The sequence below is a fragment of the Ranitomeya variabilis genome, chromosome 3 (assembly GCF_051348905.1).
Source record: "Ranitomeya variabilis isolate aRanVar5 chromosome 3, aRanVar5.hap1, whole genome shotgun sequence".
In the NCBI taxonomy this organism is placed as follows: domain Eukaryota; kingdom Metazoa; phylum Chordata; class Amphibia; order Anura; family Dendrobatidae; genus Ranitomeya; species Ranitomeya variabilis.
In genome coordinates, this window is record NC_135234.1 from 13,293,581 (window position 1) to 13,305,986 (window position 12,406).

The window sequence follows — 12,406 nt, forward strand, 5'->3', positions numbered from 1 at the left end:
GTCATCATCCTGTACCCCCAGTGTCAGTGTCATTATCCTGTACCCCCAGTGTCAGTGTCATTATCCTGTACCCCCAGTGTCAGTGTCATTATCCTGTACCCCCAGTGTCAGTGTCATTATCCTGTACCCCGAGTGTCAGTGTCATTATCCTGTACCCCCAGTGTCAGTGTCATTATCCTGTACCCCCAGTGTCAGTGTCATTATCCTGTACCCCAGTGTCAGTGTCATTATCCTGTACCCCCAGTGTCAGTGTCATTATCCTGTACCCCCAGTGTCAGTGTCATTATCCTGTACCCCCAGTGTCAGTGCCATTATCCTGTACCCCCAGTGTCAGTGTCATCATCCTGTACCCCCAGTGTCAGTGTCATTATCCTGTACCCCCAGTGTCAGTGTCATTATCCTGTACCCCGAGTGTCAGTGTCATTATCCTGTACCCCGAGTGTCAGTGCCATTATCCTGTACCCCCAGTGTCAGTGTCATTATCCTGTACCCCGAGTGTCAGTGTCATTATCCTGTACCCCCAGTGTCAGTGTCATTATCCTGTACCCCAGTGTCAGTGTCATTATCCTGTACCCCCAGTGTCAGTGTCATCATCCTGTATCCCCAGTGTCAGTGTCATCATCCTGTACCCCCAGTGTCAGTGTCATTATCCTGTACCCCCAGTGTCAGTGTCATTATCCTGTACCCCCAGTGTCAGTGTCATTATCCTGTACCCCCAGTGTCAGTGTCATTATCCTGTACCCCCAGTGTCAGTGTCATTATCCTGTACCCCCAGTGTCAGTGTCATTATCCTGTACCCCCAGTGTCAGTGTCATTATCCTGTACCCCCAGTGTCAGTGTCATTATCCTGTACCCCCAGTGTCAGTGTCATTATCCTGTACCCCCAGTGTCAGTGTCATTATCCTGTACCCCCAGTGTCAGTGTCATTATCCTGTACCCCCAGTGTCAGTGTCATTATCCTGTACCCCAGTGTCAGTGTCATTATCCTGTACCCCAGTGTCAGTGTCATTATCCTGTACCCCCAGTGTCAGTGTCATTATCCTGTACCCCCAGTGTCAGTGTCATTATCCTGTACCCCAGTGTCAGTGTCATTATCCTGTACCCCAGTGTCAGTGTCATTATCCTGTACCCCCAGTGCCCAGTGTCATTATCCTGTACCCCGAGTGCCAGTGTCATTATCCTGTACCCCAGTGTCAGTGTCATTATCCTGTACCTCCAGTGTCAGTGTCATTATCCTGTACCCCCAGTGTCATTATCCTGTACCCCCAGTGTCAGTGTCATTATCCTGTACCCCAGTGTCAGTGTCATTATCCTGTACCCCAGTGTCATTATCCTGTACCCCCAGTGTCAGTGTCATTATCCTGTACCCCAGTGTCAGTGTCATTATCCTGTACCCCCAGTGTCAGTGTCATTATCCTGTACCCCCAGTGTCAGTGTCATTATCCTGTACCCCAGTGTCAGTGTCATTATCCTGTACCCCAGTGTCAGTGTCATTATCCTGTACCCCCAGTGTCAGTGTCATTATCCTGTACCCCAGTGTCAGTGTCATTATCCTGTACCCCAGTGTCAGTGTCATTATCCTGTACCCCCAGTGCCCAGTGTCATTATCCTGTACCCCCAGTGTCAGTGTCATTATCCTGTACCCCCAGTGTCAGTGTCATTATCCTGTACCCCCAGTGTCAGTGTCATTATCCTGTATCCCCAGTGTCAGTGTCATTATCCTGTACCCCCAGTGTCAGTGTCATTATCCTGTACCCCAGTGTCAGTGTCATTATCCTGTACCCCCAGTGCCCAGTGTCATTATCCTGTACCCCCAGTGCCCAGTGTCATTATCCTGTACCCCGAGTGCCAGTGTCATTATCCTGTACCCCAAGTGTCAGTGTCATTACCCTGTACCCCCAGTGTCAGTGTCATTATCCTGTACCCCGAGTGTCAGTGTTATTATCCTGTACCCCCAGTGTCAGTGTCATTATCCTGTACCCCAGTGTCAGTGCCATTATCCTGTACCCCGAGTGTCAGTGTCATTATCCTGTACCCCGAGTGCCAGTGTCATTATCCTGTACCCCGAGTGTCAGTGTCATTATCCTGTACCCCCAGTGTCAGTGTCATTATCCTGTACCCCAGTGTCAGTGTCATTATCCTGTACCCCCAGTGTCAGTGTCATTATCCTGTACCCCAGTGTCAGCGTCACTATCCTGTACCCCCAGTGTCAGTGTCATTATCCTGTACCCCAGTGTCAGTGTCATTATCCTGTACCCCCAGTGTCAGTGTCATTATCCTGTACCCCAGTGTCAGCGTCATTATCCTGTACCCCAGTGTCAGTGTCATTATCCTGTACCCCAGTGTCAGCGTCATTATCCTGTACCCCCAGTGTCAGTGTCATTATCCTGTACCCCAGTGTCAGTGTCATTATCCTGTACCCCCAGTGTCAGTGTCATTATCCTGTACCCCCAGTGTCAGTGTCATTATCCTGTACCCCAGTGTCAGTGTCATTATCCTGTACCCCAGTGTCAGTGTCATTATCCTGTACCCCAGTGTCAGCGTCATTATCCTGTACCCCCAGTGTCAGTGTCATTATCCTGTACCCCCAGTGTCAGTGTCATTATCCTGTACCCCGAGTGTCAGTGTCATTATCCTGTACCCCAGTGTCAGCGTCATTATCCTGTACCCCCAGTGTCAGCATCATTATCCTGTACCCCCAGTGTCAGTGTCATTATCCTGTACCCCGAGTGTCAGTGTCATTATCCTGTACCCCAGTGTCAGTGTCATTATCCTGTACCCCAGTGTCAGCGTCATTATCCTGTACCCCCAGTGTCAGCATCATTATCCTGTACCCCAGTGTCAGTGTCATTATCCTGTACCCCCAGTGTCAGTGTCATTATCCTGTACCCCGAGTGTCAGTGTCATTATCCTGTACCCCCAGTGTCAGTGTCATTATCCTGTACCCCCAGTGTCAGTGTCATTATCCTGTACCCCCAGTGTCAGCGTCATTATCCTGTACCCCCAGTGTCAGTGTCATTATCCTGTACCCCGAGTGTCAGTGTCATTATCCTGTACCCCCAGTGTCAGTGTCATTATCCTGTACCCCCAGTGTCAGTGTCATTATCCTGTACCCCCAGTGTCAGCGTCATCATCCTGTACCCCCAGTGTCAGTGTCATTATCCTGTACCCCGAGTGTCAGTGTCATTATCCTGTACCCCCAGTGTCAGTGTCATTATCCTGTACCCCGAGTGTCAGTGTCATTATCCTGTACCCCGAGTGTCAGTGTCATCATCCTGTACCCCGAGTGTCAGTGTCATTATCCTGTACCCCCAGTGTCAGTGTCATTATCCTGTACCCCCAGTGTCAGTGTCATTATCCTGTACCCCCAGTGTCAGTGTCATTATCCTGTACCCCCAGTGTCAGCGTCATTATCCTGTACCCCCAGTGTCAGTGTCATTATCCTGTACCCCGAGTGTCAGTGTCATTATCCTGTACCCCGAGTGTCAGTGTCATCATCCTGTACCCCGAGTGTCAGTGTCATTATCCTGTACCCCCAGTGTCAGTGTCATTATCCTGTACCCCCAGTGTCAGTGTCATTATCCTGTACCCCCAGTGTCAGTGTCATTATCCTGTACCCCCAGTGTCAGCGTCATTATCCTGTACCCCCAGTGTCAGTGTCATTATCCTGTACCCCCAGTGTCAGTGTCATTATCCTGTACCCCCAGTGTCAGTGTCATTATCCTGTACCCCCAGTGTCAGTGTCATTATCCTGTACCCCGAGTGTCAGCGTCATTATCCTGTACCCCCAGTGTCAGTGTCATTATCCTGTACCCCCAGTGTCAGTGTCATTATCCTGTACCCCGAGTGTCAGTGTCATTATCCTGTACCCCGAGTGTCAGTGTCATTATCCTGTACCCCCAGTGTCATTATCCTGTACCCCCAGTGTCATTATCCTGTACCCCCAGTGTCAGTGTCATTATCCTGTACCCCCAGTGTCAGTGTCATTATCCTGTACCCCCAGTGTCAGTGTCATTATCCTGTACCCCGAGTGTCAGTGTCATTATCCTGTACCCCCAGTGTCAGTGTCATTATCCTGTACCCCCAGTGTCAGTGTCATTATCCTGTACCCCCAGTGTCAGTGTCATTATCCTGTACCCCCAGTGTCAGCGTCATTATCCTGTACCCCCAGTGTCAGTGTCATTATCCTGTACCCCCAGTGTCAGTGTCATTATCCTGTACCCCCAGTGTCAGTGTCATTATCCTGTACCCCCAGTGTCAGTGTCATTATCCTGTACCCCGAGTGTCAGCGTCATTATCCTGTACCCCCAGTGTCAGTGTCATTATCCTGTACCCCGAGTGTCAGTGTCATTATCCTGTACCCCGAGTGTCAGTGTCATTATCCTGTACCCCAGTGTCAGTGTCATTATCCTGTACCCCCAGTGTCAGTGTCATTATCCTGTACCCCGAGTGTCAGTGTCATTATCCTGTACCCCAGTGTCAGTGTCATTATCCTGTACCCTGAGTGTCATTATCCTGTACCCCCAGTGTCAGTGTCATTATCCTGTACCCCCAGTGTCAGTGTCATTATCCTGTACCCCGAGTGTCAGTGTCATTATCCTGTACCCCCAGTGTCATTATCCTGTACCCCCAGTGTCATTATCCTGTACCCCCAGTGTCAGTGTCATTATCCTGTACCCCGAGTGTCAGCGTCATTATCCTGTACCCCCAGTGTCAGTGTCATTATCCTGTACCCCGAGTGTCAGTGTCATTATCCTGTACCCCCAGTGTCATTATCCTGTACCCTGAGTGTCATTATCCTGTACCCCCAGTGTCAGTGTCATTATCCTGTACCCCGAGTGTCAGCGTCATTATCCTGTACCCCCAGTGTCAGTGTCATTATCCTGTACCCCCAGTGTCAGTGTCATTATCCTGTACCCCCAGTGTCATTATCCTGTACCCTGAGTGTCATTATCCTGTACCCCCAGTGTCAGTGTCATTATCCTGTACCCCCAGTGTCAGTGTCATTATCCTGTACCCCGAGTGTCAGTGTCATTATCCTGTACCCCCAGTGTCATTATCCTGTACCCTGAGTGTCATTATCCTGTACCCCCAGTGTCAGTGTCATTATCCTGTACCCCGAGTGTCAGCGTCATTATCCTGTACCCGAGTGTCAGTGTCATTATCCTGTACCCCCAGTGTCAGTGTCATTATCCTGTACCCCGAGTGTCAGTGTCATTATCCTGTACCCCGAGTGTCAGTGTCATTATCCTGTACCCCAGTGTCAGTGTCATTATCCTGTACCCCCAGTGTCAGTGTCATTATCCTGTACCCCGAGTGTCAGTGTCATTATCCTGTACCCCAGTGTCAGTGTCATTATCCTGTACCCTGAGTGTCATTATCCTGTACCCCCAGTGTCAGTGTCATTATCCTGTACCCCCAGTGTCAGTGTCATTATCCTGTACCCCCAGTGTCAGTCTCATTACCCTGTACCCCCAGTGTCAGTGTCATTATCCTGTACCCCCAGTGTCAGTGTCATTATCCTGTACCCCCAGTGTCAGTGTCATTATCCTGTACCCCCAGTGTCAGTGTCATTATCCTGTACCCCGAGTGTCAGTGTCATTATCCTGTACCCCGAGTGTCAGCGTCACCTGTACCCCCAGTGTCAGTGTCCTGGGGTACAGAATAATGACACGTACAATGGGGGATACAGGTGACACTGGGGGTGCAGGATCCTGGGTCGGGGTTAGGACTTCTCAGTGTTACATGCAGACTGTCATTATCTCTCTCTGAGTATGTGACATTATCTGTAGAGATGATCCCGGTGTCCTGTGATGGGGGAGTCAGACCCTGTATACCCCCTCGTCCCTTGTGCACCCCGTCCCTGCACCTTGGAATCCTCCAGAATTCGCTCAGCTTTTCTCTGCTCGTCCTGAATCCGTTGCCATAAATCGTCCCCCCCTTCCCTGTGGCACAATGGTCTGTTCCAGGTGAGCGCGCACCTGAGCTGTCATGAGGACCTGTTCGCCCAGTGAGCTGTCAGGTTACAGTAGATGAGTGCGAGCGCTGCACTTTCCTGCAGGAGTCAGAGCGGACAGGTAAGAGTCATTCCTGCCGGCGTGTATATATATATACAGGGGTTGTCGCTCACTCTCGCTGGTGTCAGCCATGTGTGGCATTGGGCAGTGACTGGTGCTGACATATGTTATGGTTCCCATGTTGTTTTGTTTGTGGATTTGAAGGGGTTAATCGTCCTCTCTGTGCATATACATGTATATATATGGTACGTCGGCGGTTTTACTAGTCCAGTAGGAGCCTTGTATAGCTGTGTGCACCATATGGCGGCATGTTGGCACATTGTTGTGCCCTCAGTGATGGGTGACGGTGTGTACCCACGGTGCCGATCGTCTGCCACCAGCTGTATGGACTGATGACAATACCGTGTACCCCGTCCCCAGCTGTGGATGCCAGACACCATGTCTGTGTGTTCCTCCATTGTCTTTTGGGTTTTTCCTTCTACGACATAAGTGACCCGGAGACCTGATCGTCCTCGTCAGTGTGTGACCCTGATTCATTAGTTCTCCCCTATGCCATCATGTCATAATAATCCTTTGTGCCCCCATGTATTAATAATGCCCCATATGCCACCATTTATTATCACTCACCCATTGTGCCGCCATATTAATAATGTCTCCTTATGCCCCCATGTGTTATAATTCCCGTGTGCCACCATATATAATCAGTGTCTCATTGTGCCGCCATATTAATAATGTCTCCTTATGCCCCCATGTGTTATAATTCCCGTGTGCCACCATATATAATCAGTGTCTCATTGTGCCGCCATATTAGTAATGTCTCCTTGTGCCTCCATGTGTTATAATTCCCGTGTGCCACCATATATTATCAGTGTCTCATTGTGCCACCATATTAGTAATGTCTCCTTGTGCCCCCATGTGTTATAATTCCCGTGTGCCACCATATATTATCAGTGTCTCATTGTGCCGCCATATTAGTAATGTCTCCTTGTGCCCCCATGTGTTATAATTCCCGTGTGCCACCATATATTATCAGTGTCTCATTGTGCCGCCATATTAGTAATGTCTCCTTGTGCCTCCATGTGTTATAATTCCCGTGTGCCACCATATATTATCAGTGTCTCATTGTGCCACCATATTAGTAATGTCTCCTTGTGCCTCCATGTGTTATAATTCCCGTGTGCCACCATATATTATCAGTGTCTCATTGTGCCGCCATATTAGTAATGTCTCCTTGTGCCCCCATGTGTTATAATTCCCGTGTGCCACCATATATTATCAGTGTCTCATTGTGCCGCCATATTAGTAATGTCTCCTTGTGCCCCCATGTGTTATAATTCCCGTGTGCCACCATATATAATCAGTGTCTCATTGTGCCGCCATATTAGTAATGTCTCCTTGTGCCTCCATGTGTTATAATTCCCGTGTGCCACCATATATTATCAGTGTCTCATTGTGCCGCCATATTAATAATGTCTCCTTGTGCCCCCATGTCTTTGTGCCCCTATATAATAGTCCCCTCTTTGTGCTTTAAGTAATGAGTTACCATGAAGCTCCTGTCGGCCCACTATCACCAGGAGGGACGCAGCTCTGCTCCTTCTTAGTGCTGGTTATGTCTTAGCGGGTTTTTTTTTTTACTTGATTTTTAAGACGCTGTGAGGTCTTCAGCCTGCAGACCAACTTGACTCCTGTAGCAGACCGTGAGTGTTTAGGATCTCCTATGAAGCCCAGACACATTACTTTTAGGAGTAGGTGCTGGCTGTATGACGCAGACAGCACCAATCGAGTAGGGAGCGCGTTCAGCTCCTGAGCATTCTCTATACACCCACATTAAAGTGACTCCCCACCTTTTAACACCATGCTGTCTTTAGGTACAACCTTCTGCGCTAATTCAGTTTCTAAAATATCTTTAGAAAGGTTTCACTTTTCATCTGGACTGACATTATAACATGTTGCTTCTGCAGCCACCACTAGGGGGAGCTCAGGAGCTGGCTGCATACTGTGTCATTATGGTGATTTTGATATATAAAGCCTATTGTGAGCTCCCCCTAGTGGTGGCTGCTGGTAACAAGAGCCTACCAAGATTATAGAGGAAGAGGAGCTGAGCGGATTGGGATATAGTTTTTGTGAGAAAGGACTTAGTATAACTTGCATTTTGATAATTGAACTTCCTGTTCTTTTAAGTCTTAGGAGTCATGTGGGCGGTTCTTCTCTACTTGCACGGTTATATAGGGAAGGAGGCGGCCAGTGAATGACACCACCCACCGGACTCCGAATCTTAGAACGAGATGGGACATGTTCCCACATTTACCAACAGTCTGAGAAATTGTGTCTGTATTCTATATCACGCGATTATCACAATTCTGATGTCAGATTTGCATAATTGTACCCACAATCCTCCTCACTCTGCCAGATAATAGACCCTGTAATGTCCAGGATCCGCACACCGTGGTGATGGGGGATGACGTGGCCCTCGTTCCTGGAAATTAGAAGAGAAAATGGAAAATAATGTACGTTTTTCCATAGGCAGCGATGAGCCGTAAGTAAGCTGACAACCGAAGGGCTAAAAGGTGGAAACTGGGGCCGGAGCCAAAGCTTTCACTGTCATAACTACAGGTAGAGCCCCTCTGGAGACCCTCCGATCATGGGACGGATGGGGCAGCGGTCCAGTACATCACTTTGCTCTATGGCCAGCGTTGCCCTTGAGGTCCCTGACTGTTGGCTCTGGGGCTCCATTATGGCGGGGGTGATGGTTGGTTCAGTGGGGGCCTCACTAATGGCCGCAGTGACCGACCTGACTGTAGAGGCAGAATACACATTTAGGGGCCCCAGGGGACCATCCTTCCTATTATCAGGAGCTGTGCTCACATTTCAGTCTGGCACATGATGGTTTCCAGCATTATTTCCATTTCTCCCCTTCATTATTTGCATGGGCACCACAGTTCTTTGCATCCACGCGAATGAGTTCGGATCAGCAGAGTGCCCCTTTAAAACTGGGAGTCCATTGTGATATTGCTCATAATAATAAATACGTATTATAAGGGCTGAAAGGGCTAGGGATTATTGGTCATATTTGAGGGTGCTATAGCAGACTTTGGGGTTTGGTACAATGTATCAGTGCTTATTAAAGCCTGGAGTCCAGAACCATAGACAGATTCTATGAAACACCGCTCATACATTGTAACAACACCTATGAAGACTATGGGGGATAAAATGTATGAGAACACATAGCTCAGCAGGGAGGTCAAGCCTCAAAAGGCTGTGAGTGGCAGATCTCACACCTTGAGCCAGCTAAGCTCAGAACAAAACGCTGGCTTGCCAATATGGGTACCTTGCTGTCTAACTTCTTTGTTCCGACAGCTATGATTTAATTAGGAGAATATGGACTTATCATACGTCCTGGCCACACACTGGTTACCTTTTCGAGATCTCTGAAATGGACCGAATGCCTTCCAGGGTCTCGATCCTTTCTAGCACCACAGGGTGGGTAGATAAGTAGAATGGCTAGTAGGAACCAGATTGCAAAGATGTGTTTAGTCTCAGCACATAGCAGAAGCTTGAAAGGCGCCAAAACCGCCTCCCTAGGACCGTCTATTAAGGAGTTATGACCCATCTTAAGTTTTGGAGTTTTTAGCTGCTAGAGGCAAGGTGAGGGGATTTAGGTTCAGCCCAGGCGGCAGGAGGGGAGTGACCCAAAGGGGATAAAGGCAAGTGTAAGGCCATGTGGTCCCTCCCTGTTATGCATGTGGTCACTTCGAAAGGGGAATCACGTCGATTAGCGTGAAAGACCTAGGATCCAGCTGGCAGGCCATGCCCCTGCAACCCAGCACTCACGTGGTCGAATATCAACCCGTAATTGACATGATCCATCTGCTTATATCTTTTGCCCTACCACTATCTGTTTGCATATCTCACCATTGTATATGTATAAACATCGTGTATATAGTGTATTGTCTAGTGTGCCTTTAAATATATTATTTAACCTTGGGCTGCTCTTTTACACGTCCTTTTCTCGGTTTAACTTTCCATGCTTCTGGGTCTGGTTTCTGTAACGATATCATCCCTTTAATGGATCGGGCTTATATCTAACGAGGAGCTGGCGGCAGTCCCACCGGGCTGGCAGTGCTCTGTTTCACTGGTGCTAGTGATAGGGACCTCTCAGCCTTTTAGGATTGTGAGCGAGTGTGGTGCCACATCAGTGACTGTGTGGGCCACATCCCCTCAATCCCAATGCCTCTCCGGGCCTATTTGGACAGGGGGTGTCTGTGTAAAACTGTACCAAGCTGACTTACGTGTCCCCAGGGGGTGCAGAACGTCACATTGGTGAAAGTGAGGAGACCGCATTACATGATCCGTCTGACGTAATAGTGACATCAGACGGGGTGGTGAGGTGCAAGTTCATAACATGTGCCAGCTCACTGAGAGATCAGATCACAACTGCTTATTAAAATCTATGGAGAGAAGGGAGGGGAAGTAGTAGAATGTGAGAGAGAGGCACACAGAGCCCTGCTGTAGTTTTCTAGTAAGTGTTTATCCCACCACAGAGCTACAATCGCAGCTACAGTTCTCGTGTTTATCTCATTTCGGAGCTGTAGTCACAGCTACTCATTAGTACTGTATAATGTCTTCCATGCTGCAGATTTCTAGTAAGTGTTTCATCCCACCCCAGAGCTGGATTCACAGCAACAGTTCTCAGGGTTTATGTCATCTCAGAGCTGGATTCACAGCTACACTACTCAGTAGTGCTGTATAATGACTTCCATGCTGCAGCTTTCTAGTAAGCGTTTTATACCACCCAGTGCAGAATTCACAGCTACGCTGCTATTTGTTTATCTTATCCCGGAAGGTGGATTCACAGCTACATTACTCAGCAGTGCTGAAACTTTCTAGTGTTTTATCCCACCCCAGAGCTGAATTCAAAGCTACACTCCTCTGTGCTGCTGCATAATGTTTTTTATGCTGCAGCTTTCTAGCATATTGTCACAAAATTTGACCCAAAATGTAATTAGAATGTGAAATCACTACAGGAAGGGACTGAACAACATTTGCTCTAAAAAGTTGTGACTTTTTAAAAGTTGCAATTGACTAATCAGCCGAAAATATCTGGGGACACCAAACTGGTGACAATGGCGAACATAAAAGAAAAAAATATACGGGTAATCACATAAAATATAGACTTTAAAATAGGTGCAAAATAGAAGCAGAATAAGGCGCAAATGAAAAACAAAAACTAGAGAGAAAACAGGCGCAAATGCAGAAATGAATTGGGCTAATAGTGTGCTGGAACAATTGCTGAACTTTTTCTTAGGCTGCCGTCACACGGTCAGTATTTGGTCAGTATTTTACATCAGTATTTGTAGCCAAAACCAGGAGTGGAACAAATGGAGGAAAAGTATAATAGAAACATATGCACCACTTCTGCATTTATCACCCACTCCTGGTTTTGGCTACAAATACTAATAGTGTGACGGCAGCCTTATACATTGGTAGACCCCAATCATATTGGTAAAGTAGCAGGAGGGGAAATAAACGCTCTTTCTTCTCGGCAGCCCTGAGGATCCACGAGGTCTCATTATAAATGACAACATTGTAACAATCGGCTTTGTTACATAATGACAGCAGCAATGATAATACCTTACGTGTAATTGAAGAACAGCGTATTACTAATTAATTCCTCATCTCCATGATGCTCCAGAAAAACAGGCTCCTCCGGCTGGGTGTGTCCGCCAGGACTGTTTACCCCGTAGCAGAGCGGCGTGTATGAGCAGCACAGAGCGTTACGTACAGGTCAATCATGTCTCCTCACACCGACCCATACATACAGATAGAAGGGGACTCAAGGAAGACAATAACGTTCACATTTGCGGTGTGCGCCGCAGCGTCGTCGCCGCAACGCACAACGCAAACAAAAACGCAGTTGCGTTTTGAACAAAAAACGCAGCGTTTTGCGCCGCATGCGGTTTTTTTTGCATTGAGTCATTCTTCATCCACCCCCCAAAGTCTAGACAATGTTTTGCATTTTTTATTGGAAAACGCATGCGTCGTACAATGCACCACGACGCAAAGTACTTGCGTCGTCTGCGTTGTCAATACAAGTCAATGGGAAAAAAGGCGCAAACACGACGCAAACACGACGCATGCGTTTTTTAAAAAGTCTGCGCCGCCCAAAAAATGCAACATGTTGCGTTTGCCGCGCCCTGACAGGTGCGCCCTAACGCCGCATGCGGCGTACAACGCACCAAAATGCATGACAACGCATGTACATGCGGCGCCATGCGGCCCCAATGTTAAAGATAGGGCCGCACGACGCATGCGTTTTGTTGCGGCGACGACGCTGCGGCGCACACCGCAAATGTGAACGTAGCCTTAAGCGAGGAAGCGGTGTAGGTGCC

General features: G+C 48.3%; 1 protein-coding gene across 3 annotated transcripts in view; it reads left to right on the top strand.

Annotated features, from left to right (window-relative positions):
• Positions 1-12,406, top strand: part of GRAMD1C (GRAM domain containing 1C) — a 159,655-nt gene that overhangs the window by 22,015 nt on the left and 125,234 nt on the right. Inside the window, exon 1 of one of the 3 annotated variants that reach the window (XM_077293692.1) lies at positions 5,999-6,077. The exons of 1 other annotated variant lie outside the window; for it this stretch is intronic. In XM_077293692.1, coding sequence (XP_077149807.1) covers positions 6,033-6,077 — 45 coding nt within the window. In that variant the 5' untranslated portion in view covers positions 5,999-6,032. Of the gene's footprint in view, positions 1-5,998; positions 6,078-12,406 lie in introns of those variants that run through there. One more of the 3 variants, XM_077293691.1, reaches the window with a different exon arrangement.